The following is a 20,598-nucleotide window of genomic DNA, read 5'->3' as shown; positions in this document are numbered from 1 at the left end:
ATCAATGTAATAATGTATTGCACAACAAAGAAGCACTTGCTGCTATTAAGCCTACAATAACTCATCATACTGGCCAACATGTCAACAGTTGCGGAAGACATTAAGTCACTTCATGTTACACAAAAGGAAAGCATTAACATGCCCAACAGCCTTTTTTAGTTATTTTATTAATATTATTATGTAAGATTTGAGGTTCTCACAGTGGTGATGACGATCGCCCTGATGATGGAGGCAGTATGACCTCTGAAACGATGGTAAACATCGACCAGGCTACACAGCGCAACAACCCAGAAATCTTCAAATTGTATTATGTGTGTCACAACTAAGTCAACACAACTTTAAAACAACGGTGAGTTAAAAACAAACCAACAAGTTTCTCAGACTCTTCCTTCCTCCGAATTCCCGCTTTATATCACACGCGCGGAGTACTACACGGCTCTGAAAAGTTACTGTGCCATGCTGCGCGCTTCTATACCTACTGAGCTGTCCAAGCCGTACACTAAATACTGCAAAGATATGTAAAGATGGCACTATGTAATATGAGGGATGTCAGTATTAACTGCACGTGTTCCTATTTGTTGATCCGTGAGGGAACGAAAGATGTAGAATTGAATGTGTTCGCATGGGTTAACATTTAGATCATAGGTTGCAAATAAAACCAAAAATGCAGAGTAGTTTAGAGTCTCGTTTAGATGCCTTGCATCAAATATCTCAGAGGAAGTTGGCAGATATCTTAACTAGAATTCCAGGAAGAAAGGATTTAATAATTGATCCTGTTCTTATGAAACCCTTGGAATGTATAACAGGAGTTTCCTTTTTAAGGTGAAATTACTAGTGCTATATTGCTTTATAATTTTTTAGCCTTATTTGTTCAACGTCAGGTACAGTCCTGTTGTAGGTTAAATATCACATAATCTATAAACATAACCTCAATGACATTTACTTTCTGTAATTGAAGTAAGTGGACAGTCGTGTGGCATAGTATTATGTAAGAAATAAAATGTGGGTCATGTGTATTAATAAATGGATGACACCTCTTCTCCAGTTGTATGTCCAAGAATCTAATGCCAATGCAGTGGTGCACTTCCTTCTTATATTTTAATTTTTACAGTGCCTCAGTTGCACTGTCAAAGACCACTCATTATGTAGTTTTTAATTAAAAGAGTAAAATTTTAAAAAGAGTGGTAAAGTAAACCTGTAAAAAAATAATTTGGATGTTAATCAAGTTGAATGTGGCATTTTATAACATACTATCCCAAACTTGCACTGATTTTTGGATTATATTTTAAACTTATACCAAAAATGCTAAAATGAGCAGTGGCAACCATGTTATAATTTATTGACTGCTTATTCATTTTCACTTCTGTTTTGTATTGCAGGTCTCTTGGTGTGGATAAAATTTTCAAACTTGAGAAGAGTGGTTTCAGCTGTGTGAACCCACAGTGGGTGTACTTAATTTATTCAGATCTTATCACAGCAAAACGTGTCTGTGATCAAATTAATGCAAATATACATCAGGATCATAAGAACAGCTATCACATAATTTTTGTTCCAAGTGACCAAGTGGCTATTCAGCAATTATTAGAAGAAGAGGGGGTTCATGGAATAGTGACAGTCCATACATTCCCTTGGGAACTAATAAGACTAGATGGTGGTGTGATGTCACATGAGCTCCCTGGTCTGTTCAGGATGTTATTTGTAGACGGAGACCGATCTATGCTTCCAGCTGTTGCACGATCCTTGTGGTCACTACAATTTTTGTTTGGAAGGATACCTTTAATTCTGTCGCAAGGAAGATTCTCCTTGCAAATTCAAAAAATGGTTGATATTTTGTTTGATGAGTTAGGGTCTCCAGACAAACCAGATTCAGAAATAAGCTGTATGTTAATAGTAGACCGAGATGTGGATTATGCGTCTGTCTTACTGACTCCTGTTACATATTCTGGCCTGCTAGATGAAGTATTTGGTATTAGCAGTGGTACAGTAGAATTAGACAGCAGAGCGGCTGGAACTCAAGATGGCACAGCAAAGAAAGTCAGTTACCAACTCAGCAGCAATGATGCGATATATAATGAGATCAAAAATAGACATTTCTCTGATGTGTTCACATTCCTTAGTAGTAAAGCCAAAGAAATACATTCTGAATATGATCGTAGTCGCAACATGGCACTACATGAGATGAAGCATTACGTAGCAACCGAGCTACAGAAATTGACTGCAATGAAGAGGTCATTGGCTTATCACATTGGTGCATGTGAGGCAATCATAGGTGAAATGGGACATCGATTTGAATCTCTTCACCAGACAGAACAGAACATTCTGGAAGGCAGGAATAAACGAGATAATTTCAATTATGCAGAGGAATGTTTTGCCACGTCTGGAAAATTATCTTCCTTGCGTCTGCTCTGCCTCTTGGCCCTAACGCAGGATGGACTTTCATTGGATGAGGCTATGGTACTTAAAACTCAATTCCTACATTGCTGTGGTTACGAACATTTGGTTACATTTCATAACTTAGAGAAGTTAGGTCTCCTTACTCGACAGAGTGCAGGAACAAACGCAGGCAGCATTCCTTATGGAGCCAATGACACTGCTGGCAAGTTAGCAGGTCGCGTGGCACAAGTAGTTTCACAGCTTCCGAAACGCGTCAGCGCATTCCAAGCATTTGCTCAAAGACTGAAACTATTTCCTGAAGTGTCCGAGGAGTACGACCTGAAACACCCAAAGGATCCAGGTTATGTATTTGGAGGATCATATGTGCCTGTTGTATGTCAACTAGTTAACCTTCTTATCAAAAAAGAATTATCACCAGAAGAAGTCTTGAAACTTGGCTCTAGCATTGGTACATCCAGTTCAGTCCAAAAAACTGCGGAATGGGACTCTTCTGCTCCCCATTCATTTCTAGTGTACTTTGTGGGTGGAGTTACCTATGCTGAGATTGCAGCTTTTCAGTTACTTGAAAAATTAACAGGTGCACGGATTCTTGTGGCTGGTACGTCCATAATTAATGGCAATAGATTTATTCAAAGCATAGTATAAAAACTGTCATATTCGTGTTTCATGATGAATCCTTTAAGTTCTAACCTGAAGGCTATGTTTTGAAGAGTCCTAAAGAAAAAAACTGCAAGCAGTAATTTTGTCCTGTTGTAATACATAAAAGGTTAAGAAATACAAAAAAAAACTCAATGGAGCAGAGACCTTCTTGGGAAGGTAACAGTACACTCAGCAACTCCTTTATGGCGAGCACGGTGAAGTACGATGTTCACAACAGCCTGTCACTGGTCCCTGTCCTGCACCAGATAATTAACACAAAAACAACAATAATGGGGTATTGGTAGTAAATCTTGCCACATCAAAAAATCTAGTTGTTCAATATTAACAGATATAAATTATAAGAAAAAATCACCTAAATAGTCGTACTATTATAGGAACTCCTCAAGAAAGACAGAGAAATTATTGTCCACATTTGTATCAATGAAACAATTTCAGTCGCCCTCTCTCTCTCTCTTTTTTCCGTATCCAGTACGCACCATTCAGCATGGTGTGCATTGGTGGTTAGCAGTATTCATGACTGATTAGTACATGGGTTCGATCGGGACCGCGACATGTAACGCTCCTGCTGTGACCCCCTTTTCGCGAAATGATGATGAAGGTAGAGTAATTGTTGGAATGCCACGGAGAAACCCTGGAGGAAAACTCCGTGATGCCTGGACCACGGCCTTGACCAACACAAGTTGTAAATCTGAGCACCGCCAGGAATCGAAACCGGGACCCCAGTATTACAAGCCCAGCGTTCTAACCGCTAGACCACCGACCACCATATCAGTCACTCTGACAATGTGTTTAGCTTGTAAGTGGAAATAAACAGGCTCAAACCCTAGCAGATATGGCTATGCTGTCAGCTTTTGTGATTCCCAAAGGAAATTCCAGTGTAATAAGTGAAAAGGGTAAGACCTTGCTGCAGTACAGGCGGTTAGTCATTGGGTTCTCATGGCAGAAGCCCAGGTTCATGCCAAGGACAGTCCATGTGGGATTTATGGCGGACAAAGAGATACTGCGACAGGTTTAGCTGATGCCCCATATTCACTCATGTATGTGGTAGATGGACAATGGGCTTGCTAGCAGCTACAGTTCCGCGCACACAGTCAATTTGCATAAAAGACTTTTATGAAGTCATTTATTTTTCATTACATGTTTCTATAATGTACAAGAATCTACCCTTAAGTTAACCACACTTTACCATTTTGTGTATTGAATCATTTCAAAAGAAAAGTTGAACAGAAATTATATATAAAGTTCTCCTACATAAAATACTTGGTATCTGCATTTAAGAACAGAAAAAAAAAAGTAATTCAAATTACAGTAATTGTAAGTAATTTATATGTATCATCCAACACTTATGTCCTGTAATAATTCAACTATCTATATCATCCTCTCTATAAATCAGGCAAACTTAAATTATTTTTAATGTTCTGCCTTAAAGTCACTGCATTATCCTATTATCTGAACTAAGTTGCATAAAATGGTATGATCTAGCAACGGACTATGTGCGTTTAAATTCCAGGGGAACAGAAAGTTAATGCAGTTCAAGACTGATGATCCCAACATTTCTTCACATAAATACACAGCGAGACCCATTAACGTCGATGTACGTAAAACTAGCAAAAACAGCACTCAGCTGACCATAGGGCTACTGATAAGCATACAAATTTAACATTTTTAACATCTTCAGTTATTCTTTAATGTATAATTAGTATAATTAATGTTCTGCTTCTGTATGTGTAGTCTACATTTGGATCCTTATCAAGGCGTGTAATTTGTAGTATCTACCTGCTCTATTCCTCACTCTGGCATATTTGCGCCCTTTATTTGGATATCCATAACTACTTATCTACATAATTATGTTGCAAAGAGTTTCATTTGGAAAATGTTCCCAAATCTTCAGGAGAATAGAAACTACATTCCTATATCCACCCTTTTTTCCTCGATGTCAGCCAAACTTTTCACAGTTTTTTTTAAACACCCCCACCATAACTATTAAATCTGAGGCTATTATGAGTAAAGAGAAGTCTTCGTGGAGAGATTCTCACACTTCAGAGAACATCAAGAACAAGAAAGAGAAAATCAGATCTATGAAGAATAATTCCAAGGAAAGAGCCCAGATCCTGAATTCAAGTAATTCTGGTCAAGATGACAAGTTATGTAAGGAATGTAATAAATATTACTACCTAGCAAATGATGAATTCAACTGAATTAAATATATATGTGAAAAGTGACTGTATGAAAATTGTATAATTTTCTTACATTACAGATGTAAGAAATATATGAAAAATACAAATAAATGTAAAAAAATTCAAATAGTGATATGGAATATTTTATTTCAGTGCAATTTTCTTAAAGAATCAACTATCTTATTTTGTTCTGATTACATATGGGTATTCATTCTGCCTGTTTGCATACTTTTGTAGTTTTGTATCTATGTGAATAAACAAAGTTAATATTTCTATAGATGAACTGAAATATTACCATGCTTATTAGAGGACTATTTGTTACATTTTAAGAACCAATACAAATAAAAGGGTGTCAACTTTGCAAATTTTAGCCTGTTCCATTAACACACACCTGAGCTGACTTACCCCTATCAAAGTTTAACTTTTGCTTCTTACCCTAACACCAATATATATTTCCTTTTATTTCATCTTGCTCCAGAGGAACAAACCATAGATTTCCCTCTGATGAGTCACGAACATGAGGCGAGACAGAGATGAATGAATGAATGAAACAGAATTACTCAGCTGCAGATAACACCAAATGATTCACAGATGATGGGTGATGCCATTTGTTTTGTTCTTCCAATTTCATCATATGATCACTTGGAGGGGCTCTTGTTGGTACTACAACACCTTTGTGTGGGTCTGTAAGAAACACAAAATGCCCACCAATTTTTAAATCAAAATAAAAGTAAATATACCTCATCATATAGATTGGTAAATATAGAATAAGTACCAAAGAAATTAAGTATTTTCATTAATTGTGAAACCCGCTCAACTGATCAAGTTTAATCTGCGTATCATAACTCACCTTTAAGAATTTTGCTGACTGCAGACAAGGACGGTGGACCCCCTGCCGCACTTCCTTGATTCCCTGACACAGATGAGGGACCTCTGTGCTCTGAAGCAGCTTTGTTGACATGCTCCTCCCACCGCCCACCACCATTTGCAATCAGTGTTTGCAGCTACAACATGCAAACTGTGAATCAAAACTTGTCTACATCTGCTGCCCCTCAGACAGTAAATGCTACAATATCCAGCCTTACAAAGGTTTCAAGCATTCCCATACCACTCGGGGCATAAAGCAGCTTCTCAGATTGCAATGTAGAAATTCTGACAGTGCTGGATAAGCGATATGCAGTAGCACTTCAAATGGTGGACAAGGTGCAACCAAGCTACCAAATATTAAAAATAAAGATACCTACTCATGATATTACAATTCAGAGAAGAATGAAAGGGAACTTGTAAGAAAATACAGAGGACTATGTGCCACTCAAACAGTATTGAAACAACCTTTTAATTAAATGAGCTTAAACTTACCTGTTCATCTATGGCTCTGAACTGCCATGTCCACTGTACATTATACAGGAAAGGACGGTGATCATAACGGTTGTCGTCAGGCGAATAGCTTTCAGCATGATATGCAGGAGTGAGTACTGTCATCTTGTGCCTGTTGATAGCATAACAACGGAAGAAGTGTTTCACCTTGTTGGACACTTGTTCTGGTGTGCAATCTGCACGCCATGTGTGAATCAGTTTGCAGAACATAGAGTATGGTCCACATTTGTTTTGTTTGCGAAGACGTCCAAATACTGACAACTCTGCATATGTCATGCCCATATCTTCTTCATCTGTCTGAGTGAGACGTCCACCTTCCAGAGGCTCGAGTTCAGCTGTGGGGGGTGCTCCAAGGATTTCACTCAGAATTGGCAGATTAAACCTAGAGAATCAATTCATTCAGACAAAAAGAAAAGAAGAAGATGAAATCAAATACAAACTAGTGATGATAGTAACTTATAGATTCACAGTTCTTCCATGGGTTTAAAGAAACATATCATACCATTTAAAAATTATATTTTAAATTCTTTCTTAGTTGTTTTCTCAATTTAACACATACTTGTTCTTAGCATAAAGAAGGAAGCTGCGCAGATCAGTCTTAGAAATTCCACCAATGGGATTAACATCTGCACTGGAACAGTCATACTTGGTCATGTAACCTCGTAGTGCTTCATCCACATTTGCTGACCCTAACACCAAAAGGCCTCCAGATCGGTACCGAACCCATAACATCAGTTGGGCAAACAGGTATGCCAGAACCATACGCAGCCGAGCCTGCAACAAATACTTGGTGTAACACAGTCTTTAAGACAGTGGGGGAGACACGCTGCAACTCTCAGTGTTCCCCAAATCAATCTTCTCTATTTTCTTTGAGAATTCAATTTGATTTCTTACTGTCATTCTCAAATAACTGAGCTCTTGTCAACTTTTCCTATATGTCATCTGTTTACACTGCAGTTCTGCCATGCACCAGTGTTAAGACATGAGCATAAACTTAAGTTTTCTAAGAGTTTACTTCTAAACCAACTTTCTCTCTAGGTCTAACATGGTTTCTGTGTTCTAGAATTATGTGATATGTGAATACGACATTCCGTAGTTACATATACTGTACCTGAACATTCTGCAATGCAAGGCTTTCTCTAGCGCTGCCACCCCTAGAGGCAAATCTTGGAACTAATCCTGACACAGCAGTAAAGATCCCAAGAACAGCAGATACAGCCACATCAATGCTGATATTCATGTGGTAACTGTACACAAAAAATTCATATTGCAGGAATTGTAACTTTTTCAACATTACAACTATCAATGAAATAACATCTTGAATCAAGTAATCAGTAAATATTTGTTTTGAGAAATTGTACGTAATTTATTTTAATATGAATAATAACTATGCAATTAGAACACCGAAGCTACCGAACAGGTCAGGTCAAATATAAATAACTCTCATACTTGAATGTAAAATGATGTCCATCTTTACAATAATTCTTGACACGTCAAATTATTTTTTCACAATTCTGGCTCTGTAACTTGGGCAACCAAAAATATTCTCCTTTACAAACTGGTTATGATGAAGCCTGTAACTCTTTATTTTCCTGACACACAATGAAATCATCAACTGTTTGAATGTCTCTTTACTGGTTGTGATAAAAGTAAATGAACTAATCTTTAAAACATGAAAATACAGTGGCATGTCAAATGAGTTAAGACACATTTCTGGAGCACATAAAATTTGCCAGTGCCATGGTAGATGCACATAAGTCCAAAAATTACAAAATAAGTATGACTGCTAATTTACAGCCTATATATTTCCTATTTCCTGTAATTCAGCAAAACTATCACTTCACGCACCTGTATAGAATTTGTTAGAAAGTTCTAAGAACTGTTTTGTTTCACAAACATTTAGGACTTATACCCCACTGATGAATGAACATAATGCTCTGTCTGATATAGCATACAATGTAAATATTAAAAAAAAAAAGCGCACCTGCCGATTTGTTCAGCAAGGCACACTGCACATCTCTTAGTCTCCTGTGATGAATTTTCACTGCCCATGTAGCAAGTAACAAACAAGCGTCCACATAATTCTTGTGGCTTTGTCGGCACGTATTCCCCATCACAGACAATTCGACGCACATCTGACAAAACCTTAGAATCTAGAAAGAAACATTTAAATATACTAGTTTTAAGGAATATATCCTGTTACAAGTTCACAGTTAGGCTGACAGTCCACATATACAATAAGTTTTATGATTACAGCCCCAATGTTTATTGAAGTCCACTACATGTTTCGACATTAATAGGTCATCTTCAGGTGGTTGTCTTTAAGTGATCATAACTAATAGATATGAATGCTAAACTGTTTGCATATTTGAATCAGATAACATATGTATTTAAATATACATCTATCATATGAAGCAGCTAATTTGTGTGCAAACTGCATAACATACATTATACTAGGCGCATCCTCAAAGTAAGTTTCCCACTCGTCCCACAGCTAGCAAACCTTATATTGCGCGAAGCGACTGTGCGTACGTGATAGAGCAATGACGTAGCATGGCGCATGCACTAACGGCACCTCCCACGTTCTCACAGTAGCATCGTTGCAGCTGTTGAAGATGGAGGTTCTTATTCCAGCTCCCGCCGACTGTGAAGTGCGGTCAGTGATAACGCTAGGCCGCACACGGCTCGACCGACAGCAAGTCTCCTGCAGGAGTTCAGCTGGGAGGTGTTTAATCATTCACCCTACAGCCCGGACCTCGCTCCCAGTGATTTCCATCTTTTCCTACACCTCAAGAAATTCCTGTCCGGTCAGCGTCAGCGTTTTGAGAATGACAGAGAGGCGGAGATGGTTGTCACACAGTGGTTCCAATCCCAGGCGGCAGACTTCTACGACACAGGTATTCAAAAGTTGGTCCCACGGTATGACAAATGTCTCAATTCCGGTGGCGAATATGTTGAAAAATAGCTGGACACTTGCTGTATCTGTTGCAATAAATATTTCCATGAAATTGTGTTTTGTTTCTGTAAACGGCCCCAGGGAAACTTACTTTGTGGACGAGCCTCGTATAAAAATTGCAAGACTCACTGAAATGCGTCTGGCAATATTCAACACCCCTATACACCAAATTAACACAGATGGTGAGACAAAGGATCACAACGCGAACATAAGATGCAGAGAAATGTTGAAGATTGAGAGACACTGAGATTCATCATCCACAGAAACCAAGAAAGACAGAAATTATTTGATGCCAAAATCAGTTGGAGCACATTCAGTTTCACATCGGCCAACTTAAAAAAGTGGCTAACATGAAAGGTTTTACTACATTTGGAGAAAATCACTTATGTTTTAGCATCTATAATTTCCTAATGTCCCTAATTAGTTCATATAATTATGTTATTACATGTGAAAGAACCCACAGACAAGGAAAACTTTGTGTAGCTTCCTACAGAAAGAATAATTCATTCACAGAAACATAAGATTGACTCACCTCCTGTCTGAATGGCATCTACAACCAGACGGCACATTGAGAACACAATGCTGGCAACACTAGAAGAGTCAACTCCTCCACTCAGTGGCAAGAAGAAACCACCTTGACCTGATCGTCTTAAAAAGGCACAATAAGAATTTAAAAATGTTAAAAGCATATAAAAATATTTGTATTTAAGGTTCATCATTCAGAACAAAAAATTAAACATCTTGAACTGGGCCAAATAAATACAATCCATCTTATATCTTACTATATTTATTTGAATACTACACTGCCCACAACAAGACAAGCACATATTGTTTTGAAACGTGTACAGTCATTGATAAAACTAAAAGAAACGATTTTTGATTAAGAATTTTCTGCTCAGTACATCTGATGAGTTTCCTATCAGGAATAAAGTTGCATGTATTCTGAGAAGGCAGGCTTATTTACAATATTACCAATATGGCATTCTTTTTTACATACCGCCGTTAAGTTAAATAAGACATCACAAATTTATAAATAATACAATCCTGGATACAGGCTCTGGTGGAAAACAGAACGCATTGTTTCCATAACTTACCATCTTAATATTAATTATACTAATGCAACAAATTCATTGTTATCTGTAGCTTTAAAATTAAGATTAAAATACAGAAAATCTTGGCAAACCAAAGACTGTGCTACCTGAGGTAATCCCACAGCCAGCATGCTGGTCCTAGAGCGATCTCCTCTTCAGGAGAGTGGTAAATCCATTCAATCGGTTCACATGTAGGTAACCCAATACCCTTCTCAACTGAAAGAGCAATATCAGCTTGGATTCGGGGATAGGCAGGTGAAGCAGCTGCAAGGTGCGAGCGAGAACGGATAGCATTTCGATATGCACGGATGTCTTCCAAATCCACCGTTGCCACCACAACTTCCTGTGTATCATCAGTTCATTAATTAAATTGTGTGGAATGAAATAACACTGACCTCTTGAGACAGAAAATTAAAATATTAAAGAACAGTTGGTTGGACAGTCAGTTTTCAAACTGAGTGAGCAAGAATCAATCAATCACTCATAACCTATCATTTCAATTGAAAATATTATTAAAATATTAACTAAAAAGATTGCGGGTTTAAGTCTTAATAACATGCATTCCAAAACAGGGAGTATTAACATTACCAAAGTTTTAAAGATATACTTAGACACAAACTTCAAAAAAATTAATACACGCTTCAAGGAATACAAAATTATTACGTGGCAACCAACAAGTGAAGTGTGTTTCACTCTGGTTTGTACAAACTATGACAGCTGTTCAATAAAGACAGAGAATGATTTTTTTTAAAACCTACCTCTTTTATTCTAAATTACTACAAATGCATTCCTTTTCAAGCCACTTTTGGACATCTTTAAAATTTGCCTCCACAGCTCTGACTGCAGCATCTATTGTCTAAGAGTACTGTCCTCAAAGCTGCCATTTCAGTGCAGGGAACCAAATGGAAAAAGTCAAGAGGTGCTAGATCTGGGCTGTAGGGAGGGTAGGGGATACAATGAATGCCTTTATTTGTCAAAAAATGAATGGCAGTGTTTACAACATGTGGCCTGGCATTGTCATGACAAAGAATCCAATGTCCAGCAAGCTCCAGTAGTTTTCTTTTGATGTGGTCCATGAGGGTTTCGAGAACTGAACAGTAGGAAGCTCCACTTATAGTTATTTTATTTGGCACTGCGTGTGTAAATCATTCATTCTGAGTTTAATTTCAATCAATATAAATCACAACAGATGTGTGGCTACAGAGGTGAGATAGGCATAGCTTGTAATCAAGATCACAGCACAAACACAACTAAACATGCAGTGACTAACTGCAGACTCTCACTTATGACATTAGAATGCTACGATACAATTAATAATTACCACTTCTTGTAGCCGGTACTGTTGGCTACGATTCACAATACCACCATTGAGAGCAATACAGGAACAACCGTTGAAATAAACGCGCTGGCCATCACAACCTCGGAGATTACTGAATAAATAACAACCTCCAGACTGCAAGACAAATTATGCACATGAATATAAAACAAAATAATAAAGAAACATGCAAATGAATAAATAACTGTTAAGTTTAACACACATACAGAAATATGTAAAACAGAATTACAATTTTCTACAATGCAAACTGCATCAGCAAATAAATGTACCAGAAAATACTCTCTTCATAAGTTTGCAAAATAATGTTTAACAGAATATTTTCTTATATAACAGTTTCCATAAAATCAATAATTCAGAAATTAAAATTACAAAAACATTATTTACCCAATTCAAAAATTAATTTTGAACTTGTTCATTCACCTTAGTATCATAATCATTTTCAGATATTGAAGTTCACACAACCAATAGGTAGATTTTTATAAAATTCTGCATGTACATTATTCCACTGGTGGCTACTGAAATGCATGACTGGTATATTGTTAAAGTGCATTTGCATCCAGCATAATTAAGGCAATCAGTATTATTTGCTTTTCATGTTATTAACTTCTGACAAGGCTTGTCCAATCTGCAAGTATCACTTGTCCCTTTATTGAAAAAGGCTACTCTGCGTTATGTCCGATAACTATTTATACATATTCGGATATTACAAATTACTTTCAATAGGTTCTCTTTATACATTTTATGGCAGACCTATTCACCTTAAGTGTAGCTGACTTGACAAGTTCTACAGTCACGTAAGCTTTCCGGAGCTCCATGTATGAGCCTGAACCATTGACTATCAGCTCCACACCATCCAGTCCCATTGCAATGTGTGAACTAAACAAAAACAAAGTAGAATAGAGTTACAAGATCAGCAGCTTCACTCATAAAGCTGATCTACATCTTGACACCCTGTGCTCTGTCCATTACCAGAGGTGTATTTAACGTACACTTCAGAAGCTGATCTACTCTTCACCACGAGATTGTCATTACAGTGACAGAAATATTAACTGAAGATATCAGTAGTGGCAAACAGGTTCACCCTGGAACCTTATGAACATTAATATTATAAATAATTCATGGAAATCACGTCATATTGAGGTATCAAGAAACTAGCATTAAAACTATAATTTACTGAATACTGGGTCTTTTAAATGTATATTACCCATGTAATTATGCTGTGAAACTTTATGTATCATCGAAGATTTTATAAATTAAAATCAGGATGTTTCAGAAATTGACTCTACCTTCACCTTCTGTGGACAAAAACCTTTATGACAGTGTGTCCCAAGGTCAAGCTAGTTACAACCTTGACTTTTCATATTCACTATCTATCCTTGGCCTCTTAATCCAGGAATAAATCTCCAACCCAAAACTATCTGCTTAACCGAAGAGCCCAGGAGTTAAGACATTTTGTGTCTTATGGAAAACAAAGGTCAATTACCATGTTCAGAAGAGATTGCCATAGGTCCTTATTCCAAGACAGGTTAATAATAGAATCCATACATTCCCACCCCCATTTCTTTAATATACATTTCAATATTTTGTCTGATCTAGATAGAACTAAGTTCCAAAATATTGTGATGTAATTTAAGAAACCTTATATAATAGATAAAATCACTGAGAATAACTGTAGACCATCAGAAATCTTTAAACTTTGGATATATTACTAAATATTGTATAACCTTGTCCAAAGTGGATTTCCCCATATACACATAGGTATATATGAACAATAAGTTTCCAAATGCAGAAAATTCAAATACATGTATATGCAGTCTGCAAAACATATTTTAGTTACATACACCCCAACAACTAAACACTCACATTTCAGATATTTATCATCATGATTATCAAGACCATTCGTCATCATTCATAGGTACGTTATTAAAATAAATACAATGTTAAACAAATGTTTATTCAACACATGCAAAAATCATAATATTTATTATATTATGTTTTTATTCTTAATATGTTTTTATACAGTATATGTAAGGCTGTTTTGTCCAGCATGGTTTTACCTAATAGACCTAAACCCCCTTTTGGACAAGGGTTTAATGTATACTGACCACACCTTTGTGGATTCCAGAGTTCTTCACAGATTTCAAAACCAATGCAAGTGTCTCTTGTAGAAATAACACCATCACCAAATGGTACAACTGTCTGTCCAGTGTACGCTGAGATCATACGTGGCAAGTGATATTCCTCCAGTACCCGCTCCTACAGCAGTGTATCAATTAAAAAAGACACAAATTTTAAATCAGAGAAGTTATATTGACGCTATGGAAAATGTAAAATTCAGAAAGCATCTTTCCTGAATTAAATGTTACCTTTCTCCATGGCGAAAACCACCGACTCTCTCTGTAATTACCATCTTCACATACAATTAACTTGGGTCTGATCAAAAGTATCTTCCTGAAATAAAAATTTAAATAAATTATTAATCATAACACAGAGTCAGTTTCTCAGATATTTCATTCACTGCTATTATCTTGTATACATGAAGAAGAGAACTGAGGATTGAAAGACTTACACTCACTGGATTCAACAAAATGTTACAAAACTGAATAACAAAGTGTTTCAGCTATAACTCAAAAAGCCCAAATTCCTACTGCACAGAATTTAGTTACACAATTTTTTTGCTGTTAATGTTATATTTAGACGATTTGAATTAATCTGATAGAAAAAACATAGGTACAAAAAACCTTCCTTTAGAAAATATGCACTTCAGAATTAAGTTTCTTCTCTACATGAACCTGAATTTCTCTTAAAATAAATAAATAAAAAAAACAATTTTCAGGGGGCATCCTTATATATTAAAAATTATGCTATTTTAGTGACTGGAGGAAGAAAATAAAATTCACTATATTTTTTTGCTGTTAAAATAAATTTTATCTAGCATTTTTATGCTTCAGTAAATAATCTGCTGACAACAGAATTCACCTGAATCGAAGAACTGTTATCACTCTGTGGTGATAATGCAATGATCCAATTCAAACGCATACAGGAGTTCACCACTTTGGCCATACATGCAGTAAATCTGATCTAAGCCTAAAGGTTAGACTGGAAATAAAGAACTTCACCTGTTATGAAACACAACTCGGCAATTGTAAGTGACATTCTTGTGCATGACAGGCATTCCTACATCAACTAACATGTCCTTACAAAGTGGACTAATAACGAGTTCCAGTAACACTTCCCAGCAATGCAACAGAGTATCACTTTCGTAAAAATGGTCTTCACAGCTGTAGCCACTGCAACATTCATAAAACAATCACTGACGCACTGGACATTTCAAAAGTAACAATGTCATACATTATGCTAATATATTCCAAACAACTATGAATTTTGTACTGCAGTTTTCTAAGTTGAGATATATAATGAATGGAATCTGATGTTATTGTAAAACTTGTCAGCACCTACAAGCCACAGATAAAACATGAGAAGCCAAATGACAGTAGGATACGATGTGGTTCCATGTGTAGGATTCTTCTGTTGAAATGCAAATGATATAGCCTACATTATCATTTATGGTTTATGTAATGATGCTATGAATAGCTCACATTATATACAGTCAATTAATACAATGATAAGCATGCAATGAATTTGGAAGTATGAGTGGAATAACGCAGTGTTAATAATTAACCATATTTCTAGTTCTGGACCACTACGAAAACTTGCTCCTGCTTCCCTGGCTTCCTGGATACTTTGGAGAATTCTGTGTAGATTTCCTTCAAAGTCAAGAGCCCACTGGTTCAACGTGCAAACCGCGACAGTCACTTTACGACCCATGGTACTAAAACACAATCACTGTAAGACAAGAAAAGAGAACAATTTATTTAAATGCCTGATTTTACAGTGTAAAAGAACTTTCTGTAGTAACTGATCTATTACAAATTAAAATTGTTATTCCATGTCATATCACAGTCCACAATCTAAGGTTTGTATGGAATATGGGAAGTGTTCAAATTTTATAGAGACAAGTCTTTCTACCAAATTTTGGCTCCTTTACATCATAATCTGATCACTTCATCCTTTACAGTTAATATTTTCCAAAGCATTTTATTTTCAAACACCTGTAATTTGTTCTTCCTTCTCGAAGGTATCACCACCTTGTCGAAGGCAATCTGCCGGGTGAGGAGGCTTGCGTGCTCAAATGACCCTTAGGGCTATGCCGGCCTGAGCTTCGGCTCATGGTAGGGTCACCCAAGCCGGACAGGTCTAAGGAGATGCGCTAGACTAAGAGTGATACCCTGGTCCTCCAGGTTGGGGGTTGGGTGTAGGGCTAACAACCTTTCACCTTTAAAAAAAATATGTGTTACGAAAAAATCAACCAAGCCTCGGATCAGGACGGACTCTTTGGCACGACCACGGCAATTGAAAAAGGACATGAGATTTGGTACCTGGAACATTAGGAGCCTCTATAGGGCTGGGGCACTGAAATCAGTGTGTAGGGAATTAGGGAATTATAAGTTAGACTTAGTGGCAGTGCAGGAAGTGCGATGGGAGGGGGAGGGCACGATCCCAGTGGACAATTTTACATTTTTCTATGGAAAGGGGAATGACAATCATCAGCTAGGGACGGGTTTTTTTGTTCATAGCAGAATTAGGGCAGCAGTTAAGAGAGTAGAATTTGTTAGTGACAGGTTGTCTTACGTAATTTTGGAAGGACGTTGGTGCGACATCATTGTCCTTAATGTTCATGCCCCAACTGAAGACAAAAGCGATGATATCAAGGATAGCTTTTATGAAGAATTGGAATCAGTATTTGATACATTTGGCAAGTATCACATGAAAATTCTGCTAGGAGATTTCAATGCAAAAATTGGGAGGGAGGATGTCTTCAAACCCACAATAGGCAGCGAGAGTCTCCATGCACTTAGTAATGATAATGGCGTCAGAGCAGTGACCTTCGCTACGTCAAAAGATTTAATTGTAAAAAGTACAAAATTTCCACACCGTGATGTTCATAAATACACTTGGACTTCCCCAGATGGCAGAACACACAATCAAATAGATCATGTTTTAGTAGATAAGAGAAGGCAGACAAATGTAATTGATGTGAGATCATTCAGAGGAGCAGATTGCGACACTGATCATTATCTGGTGGTAGCAAAAGTGAGGGAGCGGCTTTCAGTAAGTAGACGAACTAAACAAAATTTTGACACAGAAAGATTTGATTTGAAAAAAATTAAGTGAGGGAGAGGCAAAGGAACAATATCAAGTTGAAATTTCGAATAGGTTTCAAATTTTAGAGACAAATGAGGATAATGAAAGTGTGGACATCAACAGGGAGTGGGAAAATGTCAGAAACTGCATCAAAATTTCAGCAAAAGAGAAACTAGGATACTACAGGAGAAAGCAAAATAAACCGTGGTTTGATGAAGAATGTTCAAAATTAATAGATCGAAGGAAGCAAACAAAATTTCAATGGTTGCAGAACCCAAACAAAACAAATGCGGATAATCTATGTAACGTGAGACGTGAGGCTAGTAGAACCTTTAGGACTAAGAAAAGGGAATACCTGAAGGGCAAAATTGCTGAACTTGAGACAAATAATAAGGAAAAAAACATCAGAGACCTGTACAGAGGCATTAATAACTTTAAGAAAGGATATCAACCCCAGACTAATTTGGTAAAGGATGATAGTGGCAATTTGCTTGCAGATCCAATAAAAATTGTGAATAGGTGGAAAAATTTCTTTAGCGAGCTCTTAAATGTTCATAATACTGGTGATATTAGACAGATTAAAATGCATACAGCTGAACTGTTGGTGCCAGAACCTAGCTTAGATGAAGTGGAACTAGCCATTGGGAAGTTGAAAAGTTATAAATCTCCAGGAATTGATCAGATTCCGGCCGAATTAATTAAAGCAGGTGGCAAAGGGTTGCATATGAGGATCCATAAGCTTATTCAGTTAATTTGGGATAAGGAAGAGATGCCACATCAATGGAAGGAATCCATAATTATTCCTATTTATAAGAAGGGGGACAAGACTGAGTGTGGTAATTACCGAGGAATATCGCTGCTATCAACCTCATACAAAATTCTATCCAACATTCTTTTGGCAAGATTAACCCCATATGCGAATGAAACTATTGGGGATCATCAGTGTGGGTTCAGACGAAACAGATCAACGATTGATCAGATCTTTTGCATTCGTCAGATACTAGAGAAAAAATGGGAGTTCGGTGGGACTGTACATCAGTTATTTATAGATTTCAAAAAAGCCTATGACTCTGTGAAGAGAGAAGTGCTATATAATATTCTTATTGAATTTGGTATACCAAAGAAGCTAGTGGGTCTAATAAAAATGTGCTTAAATGAAACCTGCAGCAAAATTCGAGTAGGTAAATATGTATCTGAGACATTCCTCATCAAGAACGGTCTAAAACAAGGAGATGCTTTGTCTCCCTTGCTCTTTAACTTTGCGCTAGAATACGCCATCAGGAAGGTCCAAGGTAGGCAGGAGGGTTTGCAATTGAACGGGACACATCAGCTATTGGCATATGCTGATGATGTTAATTTATTGGGGGACGATATAAATACAATAAAGAGGAACGCAGAAGTTTTACTAGAGGCTGGTAGACAAGTGGGGCTGGAAGTAAATTCAGAAAAAACTAAGTACATGTTAGTATCTCGTCATCAGAAGACAGGCGGGCAAAATTATCTTAGGGTAGCTAATAAATCCTTTGAAAGGGTTACAAAGTTCAAATATTTGGGAACAACAATAACAAATCAAAATGATACTTGTGAGGAAGTTAGGAGGAGACTAAATTCCGGAAATGCTTGCTACTTCTCAGTCCAAAATATTTTGTCTTCCCGTCTGATTTCTAAGAACCTGAAAATTAAAGTATACAAAACAATAATCTTGCCTGTTGTTTTGTATGGGTGCGAAACATGGTCTCTCACTCAGAGGGAGGAACACAGATTGCAGGTGTTTGAGAATCGGGTGTTGAGGAGGATATTTGGGCCTAAGAGGGAAGACGATGGGGCGTGGAGAAAACTGCACAATGACGAGCTTAAAAATCTGTACTGCTCCCCCAGTATTGTGAGGGTGATTAAGTCGAGAAGAGTGAGATGGGCGGGACATGTAGCGCGCATGGATGGGACAAGAGGTGTGCACCGGGTACTGGTTGGGAAACCTGAAGGGAAGAGACCGCTGGGGAGACCTAGACGTAGATGGGAGGATAATCTCAGGCGGGATCTATGGGAGATAGGAGTTGAAGGAAACTGGATTTTGTTGGCCCAGGACAGGGTCCGGTGGAGGGCTTTGGTTAATTCGGTGATGAACCTTCGGGTTCGGTAAGCCATCTAGTTAGTTAGTTAGTTGTAATTTGTTCTTTAAAATAAGAAAACATGTTTTACAATGTTATAAAACAACCGATAAAATTACTGTTTTGTATATCATTAAAGTCAGAGTTCTGGAACTGAAAAAAAAAACACGTATTTCCGAAATTTATTCTGCTCCTATTTTCACCACAAATATTGTTTCCATTAGTTAGCAATGTTCCCTGCCAATTAAATTTTGAAACATTAATCATATATTATTAAGTTAGGTTGGGTGAGGTTAATGAAGTGCATGCAAAAATGGTCTGGTTATGCCAGCATATACACTTCGCGTCACGACTTCGAGCATCAGTTGTCGTGGTTTACAGAGTGCAGAAAATTGGGAATATTAATTTACACAAACAAACGGCATAATGTCCATATCAAATCTGATTGAAAACATCCAACACGTTACCGAATTATTAAATGACGGCAAACCGAATATAATATGTGAGGTTAGTTTTGTCAGGTTACGTTAGGTTATTTTGTAGGTAATCATTCTGTTGTGCTTCGTTCAACTACCGTCAAGCAAATATCTTCTGCAAATCATCAACAACGCATTTTGTGTAAGCAGGTAATATAGATATTCCTGCGATTTCGAAGCTGACATGGAAACTTACATATACCATTTTAGCCAAGAGCAATTTTTGTTCATATTGTAGTTACCATAACAACACGTGCACATTAAGACATGTAAATAATCGAACTGCGTATTTATGTGGTTTCATTTTGGGGCACATATCATTGAAGAGTTCTGGAATATACTAAATGGTGTCAACAAACCCTATATATTTTCATCTTTAATCATTAACTTACGTGCAAGGTTAATTGGCACCTATCGTAATACAAACTGTATATATCGATGTTCATTTGTTGGAAACTTAAACGTCACAACCGTACCTTTCTGCCTTCCTGTCATGTACGGAAACTAGAAAGCAGCGCTCCTGTGGGGTCATTTATTAACAACTGCTCTAAAACACACCTTCCCCACCCCCCGCGCTAATTTGAATAGTTCACTTCTTTATTATTCCTAATTATTAGTGTGTTGCATCAACAAACAGATACAGTACAAGAACAAAGCCGGTCGCAGTGGACACGGTCTGAGGCATAGACCTCGTGCACTTGGACCGTGGGTTCGAATCCCACTCAAGGCATGGATATTTGTCTGTGCTGTGTAGGTAGAGGCCTTGTGACGGGCTGATCACTCGTCCAAGAAGTCCTACCAAATGTCTAGTAGGATTA

The 20,598-nt window shown here is 37.3% G+C and overlaps 2 protein-coding genes across 6 annotated transcripts; one reads left to right on the top strand and one right to left on the bottom strand.

Annotated features, from left to right (window-relative positions):
* The first annotated feature begins 556 nt into the window (after positions 1–556).
* Positions 557–5,364, top strand: Vps33B (vacuolar protein sorting 33B). The gene is made up of 2 exons (XM_022073513.2): positions 557–822; positions 1,380–5,364. Exons 1-2 carry the CDS (start codon positions 665–667, stop codon positions 3,037–3,039), a joined length of 1,818 nt encoding a protein of 605 aa, XP_021929205.1. The 5' UTR covers positions 557–664; the 3' UTR covers positions 3,040–5,364.
* Positions 5,359–20,279, bottom strand: Nadsyn (NAD synthetase). 5 transcript variants are annotated; one of them, XM_022073501.2, is made up of 15 exons: positions 20,257–20,279; positions 15,674–15,837; positions 15,111–15,281; positions 14,358–14,442; positions 14,102–14,247; positions 12,750–12,867; positions 11,977–12,108; positions 10,763–10,998; positions 10,097–10,212; positions 8,593–8,761; positions 7,720–7,855; positions 7,168–7,382; positions 6,591–6,990; positions 6,082–6,235; positions 5,359–5,915 (listed from the first exon to the last, which is right to left on the bottom strand). In XM_022073501.2, exons 2-15 carry the CDS (start codon positions 15,817–15,819, stop codon positions 5,788–5,790), a joined length of 2,352 nt encoding a protein of 783 aa, XP_021929193.1. In that variant the 5' UTR covers positions 15,820–15,837; positions 20,257–20,279; the 3' UTR covers positions 5,359–5,787. The 5 variants fall into 5 exon arrangements, with proteins under 5 accessions (XP_021929193.1, XP_021929190.1, XP_021929192.1 ...); XM_022073498.2 differs by having other exon boundaries at positions 20,173–20,271; XM_022073500.2 differs by lacking the exon at positions 20,257–20,279 and adding an exon at positions 20,023–20,116.
* Between the last annotated feature and the right edge of the window lie 319 nt (positions 20,280–20,598).

Source organism: Zootermopsis nevadensis, unplaced genomic scaffold, assembly GCF_977971745.1.
Source record: "Zootermopsis nevadensis isolate Lab colony 2312 unplaced genomic scaffold, Znev_1.0 Znev_ptg000016l, whole genome shotgun sequence".
NCBI lineage: Eukaryota > Metazoa > Arthropoda > Insecta > Blattodea > Termopsidae > Zootermopsis > Zootermopsis nevadensis.
Note: the sequence above shows the minus strand (reverse complement) of the source record. Positions and strands in the feature narration are given on the sequence as shown.

Excerpts from the sequence above, each read along its gene's own strand:
- Vps33B (XM_022073513.2), top strand. The coding sequence starts at position 665 with ATGCAGAGTAGTTTAGAGTCTCGTTTAGATGCCTTGCATCAAATATCT. Across the intron at positions 823-1,379 it reads ACAGGAGTTTCCTTTTTAAG|GTCTCTTGGTGTGGATAAAA; the intron begins GTGAAATTACTA and ends TTTGTATTGCAG.
- Nadsyn (XM_022073501.2), bottom strand. The coding sequence starts at position 15,819 with ATGGGTCGTAAAGTGACTGTCGCGGTTTGCACGTTGAACCAGTGGGCT. Across the intron at positions 12,109-12,749 it reads TCAAGTCAGCTACACTTAAG|TCTGGAGGTTGTTATTTATT; the intron begins GTGAATAGGTCT and ends TTTGTCTTGCAG. Across the intron at positions 6,236-6,590 it reads TCAGAGCCATAGATGAACAG|CTGCAAACACTGATTGCAAA; the intron begins GTAAGTTTAAGC and ends TGCATGTTGTAG.